The sequence below is a fragment of the Ascaphus truei genome, chromosome 5 (assembly GCF_040206685.1).
Source record: "Ascaphus truei isolate aAscTru1 chromosome 5, aAscTru1.hap1, whole genome shotgun sequence".
Lineage (NCBI taxonomy): Eukaryota > Metazoa > Chordata > Amphibia > Anura > Ascaphidae > Ascaphus > Ascaphus truei.
The window spans coordinates 115,666,982-115,694,509 of NC_134487.1; the positions used below are offsets into that span (position 1 = coordinate 115,666,982).

The 27,528-nt window shown below is 45.1% G+C and overlaps 1 protein-coding gene across 4 annotated transcripts in view; it reads right to left on the reverse strand.

Annotated features, from left to right (window-relative positions):
• Positions 1–27,528, reverse strand: part of TMTC2 (transmembrane O-mannosyltransferase targeting cadherins 2) — a 374,233-nt gene that overhangs the window by 190,861 nt on the left and 155,844 nt on the right. For all 4 annotated transcript variants that reach the window (XM_075600493.1, XM_075600494.1, XM_075600492.1 and 1 more), the window contains exon 3: positions 16,128–16,956. In XM_075600493.1, coding sequence (XP_075456608.1) covers positions 16,128–16,956 — 829 coding nt within the window. The remainder of the gene's footprint in view (positions 1–16,127; positions 16,957–27,528) is intronic.

Below are 27,528 nucleotides of genomic sequence, written 5' to 3' on the forward strand. Positions count from 1 at the left end.
CCCTTCACCGCGTGACAGCCCACGGGACAGGAGATGGCAGTGGGAAACGGGGTGAGTACACCAACATTTAAAGTGTGTGTGTGTGTGTATGTGTGTGTGTGTGTGTGTGTGTGTGTGTGTGTGGTGTTAAAATGGCGGCTGAAGGACAAAAGATGTTAAATCTAGCAACGAAAGAGTTAACCAGCAATAGGCCAGGCAGTAAGCTGCAGGTACCCTTGGCCAAGAGAAGGGTTTAAAGGGATGCCTCAGGCAGGGCTGTAAATGATTCATGCTGCCTTCCCATGGCGAGGAGGGGGTGGGCTGCTGACATTTGTTTATGCTGACATGTGAGGGGGGGGTGGGCTGCTGACATGTGAGGGGGGGGTGGGCTGCTGACATGTGAGGGGGGGTGGGCTGCTGACATGTGAGGGTGGGGTGGGCTGCTGACATGTGAGGGGGGGAGGGGTTGGCTGCTGACATGTGAGGGGGGAGGGGTGGGCTGCTGACATCTGAGTGCTGTGAGAGCTGTGTGCAGTGAGAGTGTGTGCAGTGTGCAGTGTGTGCAGTGAGAGTGTGTGCTGTGTGCAGTGAGAGTGTGTGCAGTGTGAGCAGTGAGCAGTGTGTGAGCAGTGTGTGTGCAGTGTGTGCAGTGTGAGCAGTGTGTGCAGTGAGAGTGTGTGCAGTGTGAGCAGTGAGCAGTGTGTTCAGTGAGTGTGTGTTGTGTGCAGTGTGTGCAGTGAGAGTGTGTGCTGTGAGCAGTGTGTGCAGTGAGAGTGTGTGCAGTGTGAGCAGTGAGCAGTGTGTGTGCAGTGTGTGTGCAGTGTGTGCAGTGAGAGTGTGTGCAGTGAGAGTGTGTGCAGTGAGAGTGTGTGCTGTGTGCAGTGTGAGCAGTGTGTGCACTGAGAGTGTGTGGAGTGTGAGCAGTGAGCAGTGTGTGAAGTGAGAGTGTGTGTTGTGTGCAGTGTGCAGTGTGTGCAGTGAGAGTGTGTGCTGTGTGCAGTGTGAGCAGTGAGAGTGTGTGCAGTGTGCAGTGTGCAGTGTGAGCAGTGAGCAGTGTGTGTGCAGTGTGTGCAGTGAGAGTGTGTGCTGTGTGCAGTGTGCAGTGTGTGCAGTGAGAGTGTGTGCAGTGTGTGCAGTTAGAGTGTGTGTTGTGTGCAGTGTGCAGTGGGTGCAGTGAGCAGTGGGTGCAGTGAGAGTGTGTGTTGTGTGCAGTGTCCAGTGTGTGCAGTGTGAGCAGTGAGCAGTGTGTGTAGTGAGAGTGTGTGCAGTGTGTGCAGTGTGTGCAGTGTGTGCAGTGTGTGCAGTGTGCAAAAAAAAAATTAAATTTAATTTTTTTTTTTTTTTTAAACGGGAGCCACGGGAAAACCGCGTTATAACCGAATCGCGGTATAACGAGGCGCGTTATAACGGGGTTTACCTGTATATATATATATATATATATATATATAACAACAAAACAAAAATATTAAGGAGCGCCTACTATTACAACCTGCCTAACTGTGAGTAAGTTAGCTACTGGGTAGAAACAACCTATGGGGTGGCCAGAGGGGGTATTAAATATAAAATAGATCCTATGTTGTTAAGATAACACATATATTATATAAACGACTTTAATAAAAATTACTATAAAAAATGGAAAAAATATATTTAAATATAAAAAATTCATAAAAAATATTGAGAAAATACCAAAAACTTAAAAAACATAGAGTCCAGTTCCAATAAAGTGCATCCAGGTAATGGCAGCCCGTTTGAAAGGGATCACAACTCCCTTGTAGATACCTATGAAAGAAAAAGAGAAAAAAAAACAGGCGCACACCAAGTCAAACGGTAAAATAAAGCAGTTATGAGATTGGCTCTCATATGCCAGTAGTAGCGTCCGGATCAGCAATGGAGACCTGTCCTACACACGCGTGGCGCAGTCTCCTTCACCGGAAGTGACGTCCTCCCGGTCATGTGCCCCGCAAAAGGAAATCCCTCCGGGAACCACAGGAACCACAGCCTTAGCCTTAGCTTGCTTACTTCTGGCTGCTGCACTACCAGGAATGGTAAAGATATGTCCGCTTTTCTTGTCTGGCTCGCCGCTCTCAAACTGCAATCGTAGTAGTCCGTGATACACTGTATTCAGTGGGAAAGTGCCTCCTCCGTTATTTTTTATATTCATTAAAGCTTGATTTTCTTCTTTTGTGAGATTGTTAAATTTCAGTTCCACATTGTTAAGACACAACTGTTCTAGGTCTCTCAGGACTACTGTATAAAAAGTTTCGATAAAATTACCCTTAGATTGATAAGGGAAATATGTCGATTTTGGGACAAATGGTGATGGTTTACAACTCAATAGAATGCCCTGATCTGCTTCAATTGGGCTTGAATTGGAATCTAGCAATGGATTCAAAACTTCCTCATGTATGGTAATATCCAGAAGTGAGTTATTATTTAAGTCCTGATTGTCGAGTATTGTTCTCTTTATGGATGGACCCATAAGTATATCAGTAACACCAAAATTTTGAGTGTTATTATGTCCATTCCCTATTTGGTCTGATTCCATCAGAAATGAAGTCAGAGCACAATTGGTATCTAAGTTTAATTATAACTATTAGTTCGAATTTCTTTCCTAATTCATTTCTCACCTTGTGGTAATCCATTGAAGTAATTTAAATTTCTTTATACATTTATAAATGAGCTATGTTTCATCTTTTGCAAAATTAGTGGTGTCTTCATAATCATTCCATAATAATTAATGCAATAAGGTAATATTAGATCTATGGAGTGGTTCAAATGATGTAATTAACGATTCAATTGTCATCCTAATTGTGTATGCAAATTGACCTTGCTATAAGTACTGTGGGGTCACAACCAATGTGTAACCCCTGATGAAGTCATCTTTGATGACGAAACGCGTTGGGCGTGGCTAAGACGGAGGAGGCACTTTCCCACTGAATACAGTGTATCACGGACTACTACGATTGCAGTTTGAGAGCGGCGAGCCAGACAAGAAAAGAGGACATATCTTTACCATTCCTGGTAGTGCAGCAGCCAGAAGTAAGCAAGCTAAGGCTAAGGCTGTGGTTCCTGTGGTTCCCGGAGGGATTTCCTTTTGCGGGGCACATGACCGGGAGGACGTCACTTCCGGTGAAGGAGACTGCGCCACGCGTGTGTAGGACAGGTCTCCATTGCTGAACCGGACGCTACTACTGGCATATGAGAGCCAATCTCATAACTGCTTTATTTTACCGTTTGACTTGTGAGTGGGCATTTGTCTTTTTTAATGTTCCATAAACTGTTTGTTTTACTTTAATGCACTAGGTGTGCGCCTGTTTTTTTTTCTCTTTTTCTTTCATATATATATATATATATATATATAAACCATACGATACCGTTTGAAGCACGAGATCAGGAGACAGCACTCTGGTAAGTTTGATCACAAGTTTTTGTATTGAAAAAGACACATAAACCGACGTTTCGGTCCCCCAGTGGGACCTTTCTCAAGGTGGTGCAATGAATGCAGTACAGAGTACATATATATATAGCCCAAAACCCCAGTGCTGCTGCCCAAGTGGCCTATATTACGTGGGCAAGACAATGAGGATGTTGAAAGAGCGACTGTGCCTCCATCGATCGGCCATCCGGAAGGCACTGGCCGACACTGAAGATAAGGAGGATTTGACACACCAACCTGTGGCCAGGCACTTCAAAGAGAAGAAGCATGGATTATCCACCTTGCGCTGCATGCCAATCGCCCAGGTTCGGACCTCTGGAAGAGGAGGTAACCGCAACAGAGCATTGTTGCAACTGGAAGCAAGACTGATTCATAGCCTGGGTACTCTGAGCCCTCGAGGCCTAAACAAGGACTTTAAACTCAGTTGCTTCCTATAAAGGAATACCTGTCCCAAGATTGGCCCGCTGATACTAGGAATCTTTACCACAGCAGACTAAGCACATTCCTTCGATGGATGTTTTACCTGGCAGACTTTTATTGGGTGCTGTGTGACATTGGCCACTATCTGCACCTTAACAGACCAATGCACTCTCTGGGCTTTATTAGGTCTGATATGTACAACTGCTAATATGCAATTTATTCTTACTTGCACCTATCTGATCTTGACAATCGGCATAGGCATATCATTTTGTTTTGTCAGTGGTTGATTACCATTATGTCTATTTGCTACACTCTTAATCTTCAACAGCAACTCTGGACTCATGCTTTTAGACTATTTCAGAATATCTTTTGGGCAATGCCTTACTATATGTGTAGTGACACTGCATTATTTGTGCCCCATATCACTTATTTATACACCCCATTGGTTCTAAATGTATCAAATTGTGCCATTATTTATATGGTGTGCACTATCCCCAATTAAGACCTTTGGAGCTGTGTTTGTGGGCTTTACTGATACATATTGCAATTTGTTTTACACACTGTTAGCTATTGCATGCCCAATACTTGATGGATTCAGCGCACAAGTAATTCCATACAGCCACGTCATCCTTGTATATATATTTTTTATCCCTACACGATTCTCTGCACTATTTTGGTGAGCACATTAGGTGTTCCACGGTAATTGCTTCCTTGCCAGCCATTCTGCCCATCAGCCTGTTCGCGCGAACAGTTAATTCACATGGGTCATTAACTATGCGCATGCTCATTAATACATTAGTACTACTTACCAGTTTAATATATTCAAGATGGCCACCGTTCTCCCTGTGATAGGTTGCTTGTAGGGCACACAGGCAGGTGATGCTAATTTTCTGTGATTGGTGTTTTTCAGCAGCACTGGCATTTTGGGCTATATATATATATATATATATGTACTCTGCATTGCATTCATTGCACCACCTTGAGAAAGGTCCCACTGGGGGACCGAAATGTCGGTTTATGTGTCTTTTTCAATACAAAAACTTGTGATCAAACTTACCAGAGTGCTGTCTCCTGATCTCGTGCTTCAAATGGTATCGTATGGTTTATTATTGCTTTATGGGACAAGCACCCTATTTTTTCTACTTGCAAGTGGAGTGCCGGCAGCTTCTGTGGATTATATATATATATATATATATATATATATATATATATATTTATATATATGTAACGGGTATTCCCCCACCCAATCGCATATAGAGTGTATGTGAGGGGGAACCTATATGTTACCAGGTGTGGTCCGTTACCTGTTGGTTCACAGGAGGGCTGAGCTTCCGCCACGGGGAACCTGGGGTACATACATATAACACAATCTCGTGGTGCAAGCTACACAGTGGCTCAGGACCTAACTGGGACCTAGGGGACTGCTGGCCTAATGCAGTGGGTCACTCACCCCTGGACTCACCTCCTTCCCCTAGCTTGTCCTGGTCCTGACTAACTGCGTAGCTGCAAACCCGCAAAATGTATCTTTTCTTGCCTGCCGGGCAATACTTCAGCCCTATTGGCTCCCTGGCATCACGTGGGGCACAGCTGAGGCTCATGGGACTTGTAGTCCCTTCCAAGAGCCTGTCCCTGGTAGGCTAGGGTTCGCGCGCCATCACTGCGCATGCGCAATGTCCCTGGCCGGTCACCGCACCAAAATCTGCACTGCGCATGTGCTAATACTTAGAAGCTGGCGGCGCCCTCGCCGCCCTGCTTCGGGAGCGCCGGGAGCCCTAATGACGCGATCGCGGCCCTGACAATCGGCCGGACGCGTCCCCGGCAACCCCCGAGCAGGACTCTGACCGCCCCCACTCTTCCAATCGGCCGACGGGACCGCCATTGGGCTCGGCGGCACCTGCGATCGCCAGGAAGGTGAGGGGGGAGCTTGGCAGGCAGGGGGGACCTGGCTACATCCTCCCCCGGGTAAAAAACCCCAACGTCCTCGCTTGGGACACAACTCATTAAAACTATGTACAAAAGTTATATAATGAAAATGGCACAACATCGTTATATACTAAAAATGTAACAATCAATGCGCTCTAAACTTATCATCTCTAGATCAGATTGCACGTCTCAGTGAACATCACAATGACAGACTGTATTCTGCTGCGAGACCACTGCTGAGCCTCATAATGGGGTGCCCCAATTTGATCATAGGTTACCCGATTTGGAGGGTACCTGACTCTTTGGCTCCTACGGAGCTGTTCTTCAGCAACTCCCTCTGGGGAGTAATAAGTACAGTCCTGAGGCTCAGCCTCTTCCCTTGAGGGGAGAAATGTCTCTGAACAGTCTCTGTTAGGCACAAAGCACGGGCTCTGTGGATCCAAAGGCTGGCCTGTTGGTGCCACCTTAGTAGGCGTTGGCCTACAGGGCCCTTTACCCGTAGCTCCTCCGGGAGATGCCCCTTCTGTGGAATAGTCCCTTTGAGAGGGTCCTTCCATAGGGTCTTCAGGAGTTTCAGAGTGGATTTCGTTATTTACTGTCTCTTGACCCATCTCTGCTAAGTCGGACTCACCGTTGAGCGGTGTGGCTAGTATCTCTGCTTCTTCGTCTCCTACTTGTGGAATGGGGAGAAGGTGGTTACGATGCCAAACCTTTACCCGGCCGTCAGTGTCTTTGATGTGATAGACCGGGAGGCCGGGCATCTGTGACTCTACTTATACACCGTATACACCGTCTCTCCACCGGTCCGCCAGTTTATGTTTTCCGGGGACTCCCAGATTACGAAGCAACACAACGACCCCAGGACGTAGCTCCCGATACTTTACTTTATTGTCATAGCGTCTCTTATTGCCAGCATTCAGTTTAGCTGTAGACTCCTCAGCCTGTTGATATGCTTGCTGCAAACTGTCCTTTAGCCTTTGCACATACTTGAAATGGGTAGCATTGTGTATCCCATCCGTTGATACTCGAAGACGCACATCTACTGGGAGTCTTGCTTCCCGCCCAAACATGAGAAAGTATGGGGAGAATCCAGTGGATTCATGGCGAGTACAATTGTACGCATCTACCAACGCTTCTACGTGTCGACTCCATTCCGTTTTCTGCGCACCCTTCAGGGTTCCGAGCATGTCCAACAAGGTTCTGTTGAATCGTTCAGGCAAAGCATCTCCTTTGGGGTGGTACGGAGTCGTCCGGGATTTGGCGATGTTCAGCATTTTGAGTAATTCTCGGATCAGAGTGCTCTCAAAATCTCGCCCTTGGTCGGAGTGTAGTCGGTTTGGAAGACCGTAATGAACGAAGAACTTCTCCCATAGTATTTTTGCAACTGTGATGGCCTTTTGGTCTTTTGTGGGGAAGGCCTGAGCATACCGGGTGTAATGGTCCGTGATGACCAGTACATTACAGATTCCTCGGGTATCGGGTTCAATACACAAAAAGTCCATACACACCAGGTCCATTGGACCAGAACTCTTGAGATGGGCCATGCTTGCTGCTCTGGTAGGCAACGTCTTGCGTTGGACACACCGGGAACAACGGCGGCAGTGCTGTTCCACCGCTTCCCGCATCTTGGGCCAGAAGAACCGGTCTCGGACTAACCCAAAAGTCTTCTCTACACCGAGGTGCCCATGTTCATCATGTAGAGACTTTAACACCATATATCTCAAGTTTTGGGGTAGAACCAGTTGTCGCCTATCAGGGTGATTGTGATATGGGACTACCCTATAGAGCAAGCAATTGTCTATCTCGAACTTGTCCACCTCACGCATTAGCAACGCGATCAGGTCTCTGGGAGCACTCTTCAGTAGAGCTGGATTCTTTCTTTGCACAGCTCGCCGAATTATGCCGATTACCGGATCTCTTATTTGATAGTCCACTAAGTCTTTCCATTTTATGACTTTGTCATGGGTGATGTTAATTCCCTTGGGATCGCAGTAAGCGGCGGGAATAGCCTGCGACTGGCATCCTAACGAATCTGCAACTCGTAGTTCGGAGAAGGCCACTTGATCATTGATGACGGCGGCTAGGCTACACATTGCTCGCATCCCAGGCCCAAGGATCTCTTCCCATTCATCATCATCGGGAGTAGTACTTAATCCTGGTCGTCGTGATAGAGCGTCAGCTCCAATGTTCAAAGGCCCCGGCTTGTACTTCAGAGAGAATCTGTAGTTACATAGGGTTGCCAGCCATCGGTGCCCTGCTGCATCCATCTTGGCGGAAGTATTTATGTACGTGAGGGGATTGTTATCCGTCCTTACCTCAAACGTAACACCATAGAGGTAATCATGAAGTTTCTCTGTGATCGCCCATTTGGGAGCCAGGAACTCTAGCTTGTGTACAGGGTATTTCTGTTCCCTGGGTGTCAGACTGCGGCTGATGTAGGCTACAGGCCGAAGACCCTCGGGGTGCTTCTGATGCAGGACAGCGCCCAGTCCATTGAGACTGGCATCCACATGCAGAACGTATGGTAGTTCTGGATCAGCATACGCAAGCACTGGTGCTTCAGTCAGGCTTTTCTTCAAGTTCAGGAAGGTTGTATTGATCGGGCACCGTACGATTATTCAGAGTTCGATAATCGACGCACAATCTTACAGATCCATTCTTCTTCCTTACCACCACTATGGGTGATGCATAAGGACTCAGAGACTCCGTCAATATCCCAGCGGTCTCCATTTCCTTCAGGACGTTCCTTACATCGTCCACATCCCTGGGAGCGATGTGACGAGAGCGTTCACGGAACGGAGTGGCGTCACTCAACCTAATGGTGTGTTGGGTGCTGAGATTGCGGCCCACATCCATCTCGCTGGTGGAAAATACCGTCCTTCTCTCATTCAGCTTGACCGTCAGTCGATCCTTCCACTCAGTTGGCAGCGTCGAGTCTCCGAAGTTGAAGTCCAGATCGACTAACTGCTCACCCACTGCAGCGGCGTTCACCTGGGGCACTATTTCTACCGGGCTGACGGGATATATGCTGCCCAGATTTTGTCCTACATCAATGTCCATCGGAAATGGAGAGATATTTTGAACATACACGTAGGTTCGTCGAGGAATTCTGGTCGTCCACTCTCTCACTTCGGGTATTACCCTATACCCTCTCTGGGTTTCTTCCTCAGGGGACTTTCTCCAGAGAGAACAGATGATCGTTCTCATCTCGATTCGGATAACAGCACCAGACGGCCATGCGTTGCACTCCCCCTGGTAAAATGGTCGTCAGTCCGCGTTGACGATTGTAGAGGTCCCCGTGACGCTCTAAAACATATACTCTGTTGCACTCCTCTCTCAGTACAGGGTCCAGGAGTGGATTGGCTATTGGCAATTCATTGGTCTCTTTCAGGTAGGCTCTGATTACGGCTCGCACTATATCCGTATTTGTTCCCAAAATGACCGGGTACTGACACTGTCCTTGAGGCTTTGGGCATACCGTTGCCTCCACATGCATGGGATGTTTCTTGTCGGTATTCAATTGAAGTATCTCCAGTTGAATTCTCACAACCCCATCGATGGGGTAATCTTCATTGCTCAACCCCCTCACCTTCATATGTTCCGCCGACCGCAGGAGACAGTGCTTAAGGTGTTGATCGTAGAATGGTCGGTAGATTATGGTCACTTGGGACCCGGTGTCCAGTAACGCAGAAGCATAGACTCCTTCTACTACCACACGCACGATTGCAGAGGGGCCTACCTGACAGTATCCATCTCCGGACGGAATTCCATCGTCTGGGCTTAGGTCAGTAGGAGCTTCGGGTGGCGCAGGGGTGGCCTCGGATGTCTTGGCTTCTGTGGTCTGTATCCGACAGATCATGGACCTAGCCGGGCTTCCTTTACTGGGCGGTTCTTTTCTTGGGTGACTCCATCAGGGCACTCTCTGGAGAAATGGCCTTTCTGTCCACAGCCATAGCAGACAATATCTGTAGGATCCCATCGTATTGGGTAAGTGGGAGAGGATCTCCCCGAAGTCCGGCCTTTCGTTGAGGGCGACTTGGGTGGCTCCTCTTCCTCTTTGACAGGTTTCTTGATCCGGCGAGCGGAGACTCCCGGGATGTCACTCACAGGGGGATCTTTGACCTTGGTGCCTGTATGCAGCTTGGTATAGGCTTCATGCCCTTTGACGATCCCCAAAATGTCCATAAAGGTAGGGGGAGGCCCCTCCATTAGTGAGCACCTGGTCATGATCACTATGTGATGAGTGGGAATGGCCCCTCGGAGGAACTGCTTGCGCCGGTATTCGTCCATCTCTGAAGCTAGGATGAGGCCGCAAGTTCGCAATTTCTACAGGACCAGCTGGATTCGTTGAAGGAAGCCTGACAGATCTTCCTTCTCCTTCTGTCGCAGACCGTAATATTTGAACCACAGCTCACTCTCCTCCTCATCTTTGCCATAGATCCGGACTAACAAGTCTACCATCTGATGAGCAGAGAGATCAGGGTCTTGGTCGCGCTGTGCACTGACCATGGTGGCTGCTGGGGGTCGGAGGCTTTCCAGGATTCTCTGACGTCTGACCGTTTCAGAGCAGGGCCATTCATCGATCACCTTGAGGGTGTGTTCCTTCCAAGACTCAATGCATTCCTCACTGGCGGGGACAGGAACCATTCCTGAAAACGCCTTCGGCTTCCTGTAATTTTGGGCTTGGGCGGACGTAGTTATCGCTTCCACAAGCTGCAGGAATGTAACTCCTAGCATGGAGTCGCCACTGTCTGAGGAACTTGCGATCCCCGCTCCCTGACTGTTAGGGTTTGGGGTGAAGCTGTTCACTAACCAGTTAGGGACCGGTGATGTTGGCGGGCTACCGGCCCAGCTGGTGGCCCCTTGCCTAGCATCAGAAGAGAAGGTCACTCGGGGTAGAGATATGTCTGATCTGATAGGAGTACTGGCGGCCATTTCTTTATCTTCCCAACCCGCATGTCTGGTAAGGGAAGTTACGTGACTGGAAACGGTTCCAGGGTAAATTAGAGGGCACCCTTGCGGTAAAGTCTCTGGTAGATACACTACTCTTGGGCCTCTATCAGGGGGTATAGCTTGTTCGGTGGCCAGCAATAGAGTGTTCTCTTGCCGGTCAATGTTGTAGTGCTTGCTGATGAGGCGGGCGCCCGCCAGACCAGGTAATGTCCTTACTGCGCTGCAGACAGTAAACATGGATACATCGGCAGGTACCCCGTCTACGGCGACTACGTGTCGCAGGAGCTCTCCCAGCTTTTCGGCCCAGTCGGCCACTTGTTTGGGCGTGAGCGCAGACATGCCGACTGATAGGATACTACGTTAACTACTGCGTAGGGCACCCCAGGACTTATCTCAGCAGCACCTCCAAATGTAACGGGTATTCCCCCACCCAATCGCATATAGAGTGTATGTGAGGGGGAACCTATATGTTACCAGGTGTGGTGCGTTACCTGTTGGTTCACAGGAGGGCTGAGCTTCCGCCACGGGAACCTGGGGTACATACATATAACACAATCTCGTGGTGCAACGCCTCCAGCTGCGATGGCTCCCGCCAGAGGAGGAGTGGTTCCTCGCAGAACAAATATATATATATATCTCACTCAACACACTGTATGTAAAATAACCAATGACTTTACTGTTGCAATACGTATTCATGTATAACAGGTGTCCCCCTCTGGAGGAGACACTAACTACAGCGTCTCGCAGGACGCTCCCACCTACACCGGGTGATCCCACCCCGTGTCCAATAACCCCACACAATATGTCCCGCACTCTTTAGGTGAGATGATATGAGTGACTGCGCAGCCACCGGTACCGTGTGAGTGTAATGTAGGATTGTTGGTACACTCCCACCCCGGGTTCCGCAGACTACGTCAGGGATTCCGCCCGATCCGACATCGTCTTCCACACCGCGTTGGGTGAATTCCAGCGTGGATAATATCACCTTAGTCTCAGGGTCTTTGGTGGCGTTCCGAGCCCAGAACCCACCTCGCAGGACTGCACGACTTCAGCGCTGTGTCCCTGACTATCCAAATAGCTACTAGGGCAGTGTCCCTATCTAGGGCCTGTCCCTATAGCACCACAAGCTACACAGTGGCTCAGGACCTAACTGGGACCTAGGGGACTGCTGGCCTAATGCAGTGGGTCACTCACCCCTGCACTCACCTCCTTCCCCTAGCTTGTCCTGGTCCTGACTAACTGCGTAGCTGCAAACACGCGAAATGTATCTTTTCTTGCCTGCAGGGCAATACTTCAGCCCTATTGGCTCCCTGGCATCACGTGGGGCGCAGCTGAGGCTCATGGGACTTGTAGTCCCTTCCAAGAGCCTGTCCCTGGTAGGCTAGGGTTCGCGCGCCATCACTGCGCATGCGCAATGTCCCTTGCCGGCCACCGCACCAAAATCTGAGCTAATACTTAGAAGCTGGCGGCGCCCTCGCCGCCCTGCTTCGGGAGCGCCGGGAGCCCTAACGACGCGATCACGGCCCTGACAACCGGCCGCACGCGTCCCCGGCAACACCCGAGCAGGACTGTAACCGCCCCCACTCTTCCAATCGGCCGACGGGACCACCATTGGGCTCGGCGGCACCCGCGATCGCCAGGAAGGTGAGGGGGGGGGGGCTTGGCAGGCAGGGGGGACCTGGCTACATCTATATATACAGTATATATATATATATATACATACACATATATATATATATATATACATATATATATATATATATATATATATATATATATATATATATATATATATACACATACACATACACATACACATATATATATATATATATATATATATATATATATATATATATATATATATATATATATATATATATATATACATACACACACACACAATACAAAAACATCAAATATTACATACTACACAAAAGGGAGAAAAAATAAACAAATCCAAAATGTCAAATAGTCACATTGACCCACACTGTGATACCACTGGGAATGTTAGACCTAATACTGTTACGATTCACAGTGTCACCTAAATAGGCTACTTGAGGTCAGTGGGCAGACATATTTTTTTCTCACAGTATGTTCTATTTGCATCCTCCTCTCCCTCACTTTTGGGTGCTTCTGGTGTTTCTATCTCCTCCATAATGTCCCCCCAGGTCAGTACATCAAAGGCATTTGAAGCGGGAATCCTTGATATCTCTACAGTGTGGCTTTTACCCCTGGCCTTTTTCTTTGGTGAAGCTACATACTCCCATCCTGCCCCAGTTGGCTCCTGCTCCCCTTACCTGCTCAGAGGATATCTACATACCTATACTCTCCTCTTTATTACCAATGGCCTCACATGCTCTGGAGATCTATTCCCATATGCATTTATCCCAGTATCTGGCAACAAAGATGAGTGCTGAACAAATATCTGGGTTTCCTCCACTACAGGGGTCTCCTCTGCTAGGGCTGTCTCACTGTCATGGGGAGCATTATTATGCACTGCATCAGGATCCTCCCTAAAAGAATGACCCTGTCCCCCACACAAATTACATAGCACAACATTAGGACAGACAGAAAGATTATGCCCCAGAACCCCACACTGACTGCACCTAATTTTGTCACAGCTTGCACTTAAAAATGTCTGTTGAACCCACATTTGAAGCAAGTGCCTCATCTGAGGATATAAAGCTGCCTTCCTCTGGCTCACTGTTCATGGTCTCTACCAGTTTCCTTGCTCTGCGCTACGCCAACTTCTCTTCTGTTTCTTAATTTTACTTAAAGAATCTATGGGGTTTCAGGCAGAGTTAAACAATTATATGAAGATTCTGTCTACGGTGTGTATGTATGTATGTATGTATGTATGTATGTATATATATATATATATATATAGTTTTTTTTTACATCTGCCCTAAAGATTGGAGTGCAACCTCCACAGAGAATATAAACAAGCTGCATCATGCTGTTGTACTGTATATAAGTGTAGCCATGCTGTAAAATGGTCTGCAGTTATCCCTCCTGCTGGCAGTAAGGCCTGGTAAGTTACAGGGATGCCAGCAGTAATCATGGAGGTTTGCCCTCACACCCTGGTGAGGTGCCCTATGTGTGGGTGGGAGGAGCTACATACTCTGAGTCCACCGTTAGTGACATCAGAGATGTGCCTGCCCCCTGAAGATATAAGGCACAGCACTGCTCAAAGTTAGTGTTGTTGGAGTAAGGAGCAGGTCTGCGTTGAGACCTGGGAGAAAGAGGCCCACTAGTGCCGTAAATAGTGGCCCCATTCTATATCATTCAGCATCAAGCTGTCAACGCCATACTGTGTCCAGGGACCTGGCACAGGGGTGATCTCCCTGAGGGGAGAGGGGATCCCACTCCATTGGGAGGGTGTACCTTTGAAGGGGTCACACGCCAAGATGAGCGGCTGAGTATAACCACTATGAGGGGCAGTTTGCCTAAACGTACAATAAAGAATGACCTTGCATAAAGACACTTCACTGTGTGAGTCTGGAGCTACTCAGCAGGGGAAGACACCACCAAGAAGGAGTTCCTCATCAGAACCATCTCCTTGCGGACGCAGAGATCCTGATGAGGTGGAGGCGCTGCACTGGATATAGGTAGGACTCGCACACACTACCTCAGCTGCCTGTCTTGGTTGGCAATCCCCGCACAACATCATGCAGGAGATTCAGGAGTCCTGTTGCCAACAGGTGCACCACCAGACACGACCATGTAATGGGGACTGGTTAGACCACAGGGGCCAATGTGAGATTGGGTGGGTCAGGCCAGGCCAGAAAATCCGTTACATAAGATTGACACTGAAAGGATGATCTGGCGGACATCTGTATGTGTACTTTACAGCTCAGTAATATTCCTATAGTGTAAATATAGTAATGGATGCTCTATGTATCTGTTTATATTTCTCCTGAATTCCTCTTTTGTTCCACCTTGCCGTTTCAATTGTAATGGTGACATCACCAATACATTTATGCAAAGGAAGTAAACCTGGCTGATACCAATACAACAGCAAAATGCATAAAGAAAATGCTTCATTGCGAGAGCAAACCATCCAATAACACAAATCTTTTATAAACACTTGAAGTGTAACATACACATACAAAGAAAATACAGTAGAACAGATGGAATGTAGAGAGTTTGTAACATCAGTTAATGCTTTCTGATCCAGATAACCAGAAAGCAACCAAATGTATGCAATTTCATTGTTAATTTAGGTTGGTGATTGCCCTGGTAAATCTTCTCAACATACAAAATGAGAACACCATAGTATACAACATTATATTAAAGCAGCAGTTCTGCTTCCAGTTGTTAACTATGTGTGACTGATTGATTTCAAACTAAATAATGGTAAGTAGGATATAGGAACGAGTGCTGATCGCATTGTCAAAACATTTTAAATTGGACATTTACTGTGGGCCAATGTTTACTAAGTGGTGCTATGCTTTAAGCGCGCAGAAGACACTTTACAACCTATTACTGAAATGGGCCATAAGGTATGATCCTAGAAGGCGGCCAGTCACTTATCACCACTAACTATGGACACAAATTTATTTTAGAGCCATTTTAGTAGAAAGAAAAATAGTGAGGCTGAATAAGTTGAGAAGTGTCCAGAAGTTAAATAAACACTAAAAATGGTCTCAAATTATTAAATGTGTATAAAGCAGTAAATCTTAACCCATTTCAGCGTGGCTTTGCAAAGCCTGAACGCAACATAAATTGCTGCATATTTTGCAAGATTTTACCTGAAAAAAAGGTAAAGAGCTCTGCACATACCAATCAGACACTCATCTTGAAACAGTCTCCATTAATGAATAAAGAAGGCTGCAAAAAGAACCATTTTTTTGCTCAAACACATAAGAGAAGGATTAGACACTTTATAGCTGTGCAAGGCAATCATTGTAATTAAGTGGGGGGTTTTAAGCTAATTTTGCTTTAATTTTTCAAATTTGTGAACATTTTCCAGGGTTTTCTTTTCTAATGGAAAAAAAGTGACTTTTTTCCTGAACTGTTTTGACATTTTGTAAAAATGGCGAATTTGACCATTTTCACCAAATTTGTATTAGATTTATTTTAAAAATGAGGTTACAAACAATTTAACCTGCACATTGGTGATGTCAATTTAACTGGCTCATTGGGGTCATATAACACTGCTAATTGTTTGGGACAAACTTTGCAGTTTTCACTAATTTGTTGCGTGAAAAAACATCATTCCACCAAGTTCGCAAACTTTTGCTAACATTTAGATAGGTTATGTTATACAGTATAGAACCACACTACATATACTGTATACATGTATAACAGAGCACATTATTTCCCTATAAATATATGCACACAAACGCATTAAAGCAATTATGGTGTTATTTGTAAATATATTGTCTTTGTGCATAGAAAAAAAATATATTACCTTTTGCTGGATTTACTTTTATTCCTGATCTATAAAGCATTTCTTCATTCTTCCAATCCCCGTTTCTGACAACAGTCTTGAGTCCATAAAAAACAATTAAAGCAGCAGTGGCATAGAAAATTAGGCTTTTGAGAAAGCTTTTTTGGGCTTTAATATAAAGGGCCCTGGCCCCCACTGTTATTAGTAAACAGAAACCCATACTGGGTATATATAGTACACGCTCTGCAATAACAAAGCCAACATAAAAAAATAGATTACTGGCGGGCACAAAGGGCACTATTAAAAAAGCTAAAGCTAAAACAACAATGGTCTCAGTTGAAGGAAGTTGAAATATGTGGGTAACATGGTTTTTTACACCATTTTCAAGTTTTGACACAATAGTAGGTCTTTGCTCTGAGTTCTTGTATTCTAAATCCGATTGACAGCTATGCCCATTAGTATTCTGCTTGCCATTCATTAACATTTTCCCATTGCATTCTTTCTTTGTACCAGAACTCTTCAGACTTGAGTAGGCGAGGAGGATGAGTAGAAAATAGAAGGCCGCAGTGTGTATATTCCGCCATTCAATTACAGTTTTTATCAGAGGCACAGCATCCATTGACCAATCAAAGCTGAGGGTGTCAGGGCAAAAAAGCAGCCACAGGTTTTTGGTTGGCAAGTATAGAAAGGTCAGCATACGTGTGAGTAAGACTTCGCAGTCTGCTGCTGGGTTGTCGGAGTTAGAGAAACTTGGTGGCATGTTGCCCATCCAGTAAAAGCGAACGCCCAGCAACACAAGACCCCAGGCTGAGAGCAAACCAATGCTGAAGAAGAAGGAAACATTCTTCCCCTAAAATCAAAACAAAGAACAATTATTTCAGAATTACACATATGATGGTGGTGCACTGAAGACAAACATGCTTAAATTTAACAAAAATGAATAAAACTGCAATTTAGCTGAATGGTTTATATAAATCCACTATGTAATAGGGAAAAAAACATGCTATAAAAGTAAATCCAATTTTATTTGCTTACCAAAGTCAATTTCTTAGTGACTGCAATATTATTATTAATATAGTTTATTTGTAAAGTGCCAACATATTCAGCAGCGCGGTACAATGGGGGATACAGAGTGACACCAACTACATAAACAGATTGACATACAAATAAGGAAAGACGAGCGCACACAGACACAGAAGGTAATGAGGACCCCGTCCCCGAAAGTTTACAATCTTGTAATCCCTACATAATTCCTCTGAAAATATGAGGGTACTGTATGTGCAGAATGCTATAGATCGTAAAGGATTTAACAGTTGCCCATAGACATTTTCCTCCCTCATCACTTTGTAGTGTTTTTGGAGGGTGCACTTACTCTTACAAAAATTAGACATATACATTTTATTTAGTCTATACTTCATCTATTTTATAACATGCAGACACTTTAAGATATCTGCAGGAGTCCACTTTAAAATAGTGGTAATTTGGTAGATTATTCTACACGTACAGTATTTCTCTTTTTTCCTACAATGTAGCCCGTCAGAGATTACTGCATTTATTTATGTTTAGCTTTTTGAGAAATTAAATGGCAGACACTGTATTCCATTCTAAGAAGTAAGGACCTTCCCTTCTTATGAATATACAAATTATAGGTTATGATCTCTAAAGTAAAATGAAAAGGAAAAAAAGATAAAAACAAATATGTAACAGACATTTTTGTTCTTTGTGGGATAGCTGCTGCAAACATGATGAAAGTATTTAAGTACAGTAGATATATCAACAGTACTGTTTTTAAGGGCACTGATTCTGCTAATATGATAATTATTCATTATACTTATTTGAAAAAGGTTTTTTTTTTTTTTTTTGGTCATAAATAAAAGCTAATCATGTGAGTTATACCATGTGGCATTCATTTGAACATTTGCCTTGCTGAAACTAGAGCAGTTAACGCATTACTTGAAATGACCGCTCAGGCCATGTAACATTTTACCCCTTTCAAAGGAAATCATTCTTGCATTGGTGTTGCCTGGTTTGCCAGATCTGGGATTCAGACCCATGTAAAATGTAGAATGGGATTAAGTCGACTTTGCAAACCAGATGTCTGACATCCTTGATCTAACTTCATCAAGCCTCCCATAAAAGAGAATGAGAAAAGAAAACAAACATTGAATTAGATCTGATTACTTTGAATTTCTCAGGCTACCACACATGCAGCTGTCCTGATATCTTCAAGGAAAGAGAGTTTCTCATTTTCAAAGTAATTTGTTTGGACATACGGGTTAATGTAAGTCCACCGGTTTGCACTAAAAACGTAGTGCTTTTATCTCAAAAATAAAATGTGCTGTGATTTTACATAGAAACATTAAATTATTGGGTTTCAAGCATCAAAATATGTTGTATTCTCAACATATTGGCATAAAAGGTATAGGGATGTCACGTGCATGCTGATTTAAGTCTCATTTGTTTAAAGGAAACCTTACTAATCTTTAGCATCAGCGGTCTGAGACTTAAATGATATCCCTGAAGGCATACTTCCACCAAGAGATTGATAAAAGTCTACTGAGCCATAGTAACTAAAGAAAACAAACAAACATGCAGGCTGGTTACACAGCAAGTGGATCTGATGAATGGGGACATTTTCATCCTGCTCCAATTTTACCTCTATACCATTTTGTGACTCGGTTAACATCAGTAGGAGTTGCCCAGTGCACACATTGTAATGTGATAAATCAAAGTCTGTCCCTCTGCTTCATTATATTTCCCCTTTACTTGCTCAAAAAAACGGCCTGATCTGAAGTGCCGCAAGTCTAACATTCGTTTCCTACATATCACGCAAAAAATGAAGCAGTGATTCAACTCCTTTTTCTAGCCATTTTTAAGATTATAAATACAGCTCAACCCCGTTATAGCATGATCCGCTATAACGCGGTTTGAGCGTTGACCCCAAATTTCATTTTGTTTTGTTTTTTGCACACACACCACACACCACACCAGCACACACAGCACCAGCACAAACAGCACCAGCACACACTGCACACAGTACCAACACAGCCCCCCCCCCCCTACCCCTGGTGTCATGGCTGGTGGAGGCATTGTGGGGCTGATGGGGGGATCGGTGCGGGGCTGCTGGGGGGGATCGGTGCGGGGTTGCTGGGGGCATGGATCAGTGCGGGGCTGCTGGGGGGAATTTTTTTGCACACACACTGCGCACACAGCACCAGCACACATACAACACACCACCAGCACACACACACCACACACACACACCACACTGCACCAGCACACACACCACACTGCACCAGCACACATACCACACTGCACCTGCACCCACACAGCCCCCCAACCCCCTACCTCTGGTGTCATGGCTGCTGGGGCATCGTGGGGATGCTGGGGTGGGATCGGTGCGGGGCTGCTGGGCGCATCGTGGGGCTGATGGGAGGGGATCAGTGCGGGGCTGCTGGGGGGGGTGTCGGTGCGGGACTGCTGGGGGAAGTGCGGCTGCTGGGGGGGGGGGAATCAGTGCGGGGCTGCTGGGGGAAGAGCGGCTGCTGGGGGAAGTACGGTGGCTGCTGGGTGATCGTGTAAGGCTGCCGGCGCCTCACTCCACCTCAATAGTATATTTACTAAGCAATGCTAAGACATGAAGCTCATGATAAGTAATTGAATTGAATGTGCAGTAAGGTTCTTCATAGGTTACCACTGCTTAGTAAATATGGCCGCCGACTGGGGGCGTAGAGCCGGAACAATTATCCCGGGCCCGGAGGCTGCGAGGGACTGGTAGTTGGGCCTGGCCTCTCTCTGTCTGACCTCTGGGTTGTCCCGGGGTCGCCAGCTCTACATCTCGTTGTCAGGCCCCAGATTTCCTCCCAGCACCCTGTGGCAGGCCTCTCTCTCCTGTTGTTGAGGCCTGTATGTGCCCCGCCCCTGCACCGGAAGTTAGGCGGCTGGATGGCGCGGCACAGAAGGTGCATGTGTGATGTCAAGGGGGGTGGGGTGAAGTGAAAGGGAGTATTATGGATGTGATGTGCAAGGGAGTATTATGTGTGTGATCTGCAGTGGTGCGTGATGTGTGTGATGTGCAGGGTGGGGGGTGATGTGTGTGATGTGCAGGGGGGTTGATGTGTGTGATGTGCACAGGAGGCATATTCTGTGTATGGGAGAGGCGTGGGGAGAGGGGAGAGATAAGTGGGTGGGAGAGATAGAGGGGGGGGGGTCTCAGAAGGCCGCCGACACTGGGAGTGGGTGGGGAGTGGGAGAGCGAATTGGGTGGGAGATGAGAGAGGAGATGTGAGAGAGGGGGAGTCTTGCAAGGCCGCCGACACACTGGGGTGGTGGGGTGTGGGGGGTTGGGGGCCCAGTGGAAACTGTAGTCCTGGGCCCCAGGAAAGCTATCTGTGGCCAGGAATATGGCCATAAATCTGGTACATTCCATTTACCCTCCACATATAGCAAGCTGGTGTAAACAGGACAAATTAGGAGACAAGTATTTTCGTGCAGTTATGCAGGATGTCCATATGCTTCAAAATAATTTTAATATACAGATGTAGTAAGACTTATTGTCTTCAGTGCCGCTGCCATGAGAGATCACGCGACTGCGGCGGTCATGAAACTGGAGGCATAACACAGCGAGGGGTATCAATTCAGAAGCATGGACCCTCCACAGCTTGATCGCCGCAGACACTGTACCCTGCGCTGTGAGATTTTGCTTATTCGCCCAAAGCATTGGGGTCAGTACAGTAGGTCTTGCTACATCTGTAGACTTCCTGAGTTTAAGCTCATGGCAACACAATGCTATTGTACAAATATGCATACTGGGCCTTGTTACTTGGAAGTACACAACAACGCAATCCTATTCAAGGCAGTCTACAAATATGACAGGATGACGCCTCCATTAATCTCAGCTTTATGACACTATTTTGTATAAATACAGCTTTAGATAATCACTGTATACAACATAAGCAGAGGAATAATGTACAGTATTATTTTGTATTTTGAGCTGTCATGTATGAACCACATTCCAAATACATCACCTAGCCTATTACATTGTCACATTTGTATACATTTCTTTTCAGCATTTCATAAGAGTCAGATAAGATTGTAGAGATTACCATTAATCCATTCTTTCTACAAAGTTCATTCACCCTCTTCGGAAATGTAGTTGATGTAAAACTGTACTAAATAGAAGTACTATTTATACATAGAACAGCACATGTAGCAACAGTGCACTATAAAAATACTAAAGGGGTTGCTAGAATTATCTTTTAAGTATACAGATGCCAGACAGACAAATATTAGTCAGTTAAAAATAGTAACCAGGTGCACGCGTGACGTCACAGCGCATGCACGTCTGCTGAAGAGCTCCGTGCATGCCGCTGCTTGCTTGTAAATAAAGCCTCCGATCGGCATCTCGTAATGCAGCCACAATAGAGGCAGAGGACGGGGGAACCACCCGACATGTCTATCCAGAAGGATAAGAAGGCGAGCACCCTGGATTTGTCCCACTTGGGCATAAACTGCCCGTGACCCAAGCAGATAAAAACAAGATGGCAGCACGGAGGGCGGACGGGAGCGCGCATCACTGAGCCCTGGGCCTGGGAAGGAGCAGGGTGAAGAAGCCAGGTATACAATCATTACAGGGCAAGATTTAAAGGAGATGCTCCAGGAGATGTAGTCTATGTTACAGTCTGCTTTGGATAAAGGAGTGCAGGAATTTAAATCTGAAATATCTGCAATGTTTAAAAGAACCACGGATCTGGAAGGTAAAATGGACGCCTCCCTGCAAAATCAAGTGAACACAGACAAAGTCCTGAGGCTCAACGAGGAGGTAAGAGCCATGACACACAGTCTGGCTGATTTTGAAAATAGAGAGCCAAGGCAGCAGTTGTGAATCCACCACATCCCAGAGTCAGTGACTAAGAAGGCACTGCAGCCTTATCCAAAAAGGATGATTCTCTCAATTTACCCCCAACTAGAAGACCGCAAACTGTATTGACAGAGTTCACCGAGTGCTGGGTCCGAGATTTGACGACCCTAAAAGAAGCAGCGATGTGGTGCTGCGGCTTCATCAATACACGGCTAAAGACAAGATAATAAAGGGGAGCAGAAACAGGGGTTCAATCGACTTCGAAAACTCCCCCATCCAGATTTTCCAGGACTTGTCAAGGATTACCATAGACAGGCGAAGAGAATTATGACCGGCAACAAGGATTTTACAAGAAAAGGGAATTCGCTATCGGTGGGCCTTTCCATTACATCTTAATGTTAACCAGGGAGGACAACAGGCTTCCCTTCACTACCCAGAGGAGTCTTTTGCTTTTCTTTCGGTGCTGGGTCTGGAGCCCAAGAGCAGACCGAATCAACAAGGCCAATCCCAGAATAATAGCTCGGATGAAAGGAGATCGGCTGAGGGAACGAGCGCCCGAGGAGCGAATAATTAAGACCGGTCGAGTATCTGGGTATCACCCATGGGTGTTTTTTGTCTGCTGGTCACCAAACTCTAGAAGGGTCCATCGGAGCCCACGAGGGTTTATCCGGCCGATGAGTCCACAACCCAGGATTCCCTAAGAAGTCCAAGTTGGAGGTGTTTTGTTTCTGTTGTTTTGTCCCTCTCTGTCTCCTTTTCTTTGATTTATAGGTCCGACTATCAACACTTTTTTTTTGTTGTTTAACATTTTCATTGGGCAATCACAAAAGTCATACACATAGTAAGTTACATTTTGTCCAATACAATAAATTTTTGGAGAAATAAGACAGAAAAGAGAGAGGGGTGGGGGGGATGGGTTCTTTGATTTATAGGTCCGGCTATCAACACTTTTTGCCCACTGTCTGGGCAATAAGACCGACTTTGCGGAGGAAAGAGGACCCCACCAAGAATAGAAGAGACCAAGATCTGTTTGGAGCAGGGGAAAGAACTTTCTGTGAGCCTGGAATAATAATCAATGACACTTGTTTAAGTAAGGTAAAACAAAGGTGCTGTGAGGTGGAGATTTCATAGTGGCGGTATGTGGGGGTGAGTAAAGGGTCCAACATGGTTGATGTCAGGGCAACCCCAGGCCAATCCATGTAGGGACTGGCTGCAAAATTGGGATGAGTGGCTGGTTACACATCTTATTTTCCAAGTAAATTTTTGTTCTCCATGTTCCCGATTTGGGAAAATTCCCCCCCCCCCCTCCACTTGTTTTTTTGTCCTGTTCCACCTTCTGTTTTTTAACCATCATCAAGGTTTTTGGAGCATGACTTTCACAATTGAGAGATTGCAGCGATACTGGAAATTACTAGTCAAACGCCACTTTAAGGTATTATCTATGAATGTTAAGGGCTTGAACAGTAATGGTAAACGTAGATTGTCCATAAAAGAATTCAGGAGTCTGAAAGCAGATATTGGTTTCCTACAAGAGACGCACTTTGACACTCAATGTAAATGTCACAGTTTCCCAAATATGATACATGACTCTAGACCTACTGCCACTAGAGTCCAGATACCTTTGATGGATTATGATAACATTCAAATCCAATACGAGACCCCCATATCCTAGAGGTTAATTGTCATTTTGTGATGACAAAAGGGGGGATTGTAAATGTGCATATAAGGGGGGACTCCATTTTGATTGCTGGATAACCATTTTTCTATAACTATTCTGTACTAACGTTTAAGTCTCAGGAACTAACCACATGCCATATGCCATATGCCATATGTAATTGTGCTGTGCAGGCAGGTCTGAGAATGTGACCTGACCTGTCACCTACTTATCGCTAGCTGAACTGTATTTGTTCAGACTTATTTTGCCCTGTAGAAAACAGGAACTTGTCTTCAGCCATATTGGGCATAAGTTACACAACAATGCATTTCACAACATACTGCCATTTCCTTAACGGCCTCCTAACTCGGTATTGAGCCCCTTTCCCAGACCATAAACTGTCTAACTGTCATTTTGCTGAGATAGACAGACTGTGAAGTAAAAGGGGAAGTATGTTCTCATATCTGTGTTTTTTCTATGCTCAAGTTTGCTATATAAACTGGCTGTAAACCTTCAATAAATGAGAGAGAACAGTTTTTGACAAAGCTTCACTGGTTGTCTGACTCAATTACTGTCTTCTCCCGAGCTCGTCCGCCATTTTGTTTTCCCAGATCATCAGCGCTATAAGTGGGCTAAATCCTCCGGAGGTTGGAAGTCATCCCGAGTCGGGCAGTCGGTGTATTTTCACGCTAAGACGTTGGAGAATACAAGGGCACATTTTCACTCAAGATCCCCCAAACACTTTTAACACGGTGTACCCTATAGCACTTTATCCATCTTTTACAAGCAAAAAAAGAGGGGTATAGATTTTGATAAAGCATGGTAGCCCGTTCCAGATCTTGGTAATTAACAGAGACAAAGAAGGGAGGTCCATTGTGGTCCGCGGTCTACTTTTAGGCCTACATATCCCTTTAGTGAATGTATATGTACTTAATGAAGGACACATTTTAGGAGATTTTAATATGGTCCCAGATCCAGATATGGATAAATCCACTCATCCAGGGCAGTCGCACTCTCCAATGACATTGTGTATCAAGGAGATTTAGATTGTTAATCAAAGAGTTCAGTCTCCTCGACGGTTGGCACCACTCGCATAAAGGTCAGAGAGATTATTCTTTCTACTCAATCCCACACCACTCCTACACTAGAACTGATAATACTGTATATTTGCAACCCCCAAATATTTTGGAAGTGCTGGTTCAATCAGATGTAGGCTCTATAACGTGGGTCGGATCACGTCCCTGTGACGATTTTGTTTGATCTCCCATTTGCCAAGATTTAATCATTCCACTGGAGAATGAATAACTCATTACTAACTTATTTGGAAATTAGCTCACACATTGAAGACTCCCTCAAAAACTATTTTCAGATTAATAATGGGTCAGTAGAATCAACAGCAATATTATGAGAGGTGCATAAGGGCACAATTAGAGGGCAGCTTATCTCAATTGCATCCTATTGAAATAGAATAAAAAGGGAAAAACAAAAATATTTAACGGAAAAAATTGTGACGTTGGAAAGTTCACATAAAAACAACTTGTAAAGGAAAATGTATAAAATACTGAGCCAGGCAAGAGAGGATCTTAAGGGATTTCAATTGGAAGATGTAGAGAAGGCTCTTAAATGGACCAAACAGACATACAATGATGAAGATAAGGCAGAGCGTTTATTGGCAAATAAACTTAGAGGGATCAGGGCTTCGGTCCCCGCTATTAGGATAAAAGGAGGAGGAGTCACATACAATCCCTCAAAGATTGCAGAGGAATTTGTTAAATTTTATGCAAATCTCTATGATCTAGATAATTCAACCCCGATTGCAAAAATCCCGGGCTCGTCCATATTGAGAACTATTTGAGATTGTAATCTACCAAAATTGACAGAGGAGAATCATAAAATTCTACTGTAAGTGCAAAAATATCTCTGGTCGAACTTGGGAGGGTGATTAGTTCTTTAAAACCCGCAGAGGCACCCAGCCCAGACGTTTTTCAAATTTGTACTATAAAAATTTTATAGGAATTCTAGGGCCTTGTCTGCTGGATTTATTCAATGATTTTCGAGCGGAAAATAAATCCCCCCGCAGATGACGAAGGCCAATATAGTAGTGATCCCTAGAGAGGGAAAGGATCCTTTATGTTGTTGCAGCTACAGGCCAATCTCACTTCATAATACGGATCTGAAAATCTATAATAACATTTTGGCAAACAGGTTGAATCCAATTCTTCCTAGATTAATACACTATGATCAGGAGGTATTTGTGAGTGAACACCAGGCGACGGATAATACAAGGAAAATGATTAATGTTATTGACCAGATACATAAGTCTAAACTGATTGCGGTGTTGCTGAGCCTGGACGCGGATAAGGTGTTCGAAAGAATAAGGTGGGATATCTTGGATAAAACGCTAGAGGCATTCGGATTTTCCTTTTTTTTTTTTTTTTACAGGGAGTACGGGCCCCCTGTCAGTCACCAACAGCCACTTTGAAGATTCCAGGGGGGAGGGGAACCTGATAACAATAAAGAATGGTATGAGACAGGGGTGTCCCCTCTCTCCTCTTCTTTTTACCTTAATAATTGATCCTCTAACAGCTAGTATAAGAGCCTCCCCAAATATACAAGGTATCAAAATAAAAGATGATAACTATAAAATGTCAGTATTCGCAGATGATATTATTTTATCTGTAGCTAATCCATTGACATCCCTACCGAATTTACAATCTTCTCTTCAGAGATTTGGCGAACTGTCTGGGTATAAAATTAATATGGTTAAGTCGGAAGCTTTAAATTTGACTCTAACTGAAAAGGAGATAGAGGTTCTTAAATGGCATTTTGATTTATAAATGGAAAAAGGCCCATCTGCACGATCGGATGTATACAGCACGATCGCAGAGGAGGTATGTCTCCTTAGTCATCTGTCTGATCGGGTGCACTCTAACTCATGCGCGACTATACTGTGTGCTATAAGAGGGCTTAATCTCCTTAAATATACTTATATTTGCAGTGTGATCATAGGATCCGGTTTTGAGCATGCTGCATTGGCACTATTTGGGTGACCCTAGTCATATTAGTTCAAGCATGCGCAATTTTGGCTACCGATCGCGTTACCATAGCGATGGGCACCTTTAAATAGCTTCGCTTCCCTCTACATGCAAAAATGTCCCTGATGAAGCTCCGTAGTTGGAGGGAAATGTGCGTAGGGCACGTAGTGATGTCATCAGTCTCCGTTATGGAGCTGTTTCAGTTCTGAGTTACGAGATTCCAGCTGATCAGAGTATTTATATCTATTTCATCATACCATATTATTAGATATTCATGACAGGAGTCTAATAGAGTTTGCCTAGCGCTACCTTATTATGGGCGGTCAACATTAGAGCCCATGTTGTACTTTGTGGGAGTTTGGATTGTAACTCCACATTCAGCTATTCTCTTTATTTTTGGAAGGTTATGCACTGAAATATCTATCCAACTAGTGTTGTGTGGTGGCTGCCAGTTAGGGTCACCTTATACTTATCACATACACTATATGTACAGGGATATACTAGCATTTCTAAAGTAGTGCATTGCTCCTGCTATATATCTCTCCTTTTTGGGTATAGAGGGTTGTTTATGGTATGATGTTGTAATCAGCTGCACCTTACTAGACCTACTAATTAATTTGAATTGTGGTCTTTAGATCATCTATATTTATAGGTGCACTACTGAGCTGTGTCTCTGGTCTCTGGTGGTTATTTCCATCAGTGCTGAATCTGACCTATAATTCCCTACCACATGACAAATATTACATTGTGTCTGAGTGCTTATTCACTTAGTAGGGGTTACAGGTATTTCGTCTCACACTTTTTATTTACTGTTAAAACATATATTACTGATTATATGTGTAAGTAATACTATTACAAGTTATATTCTAATTT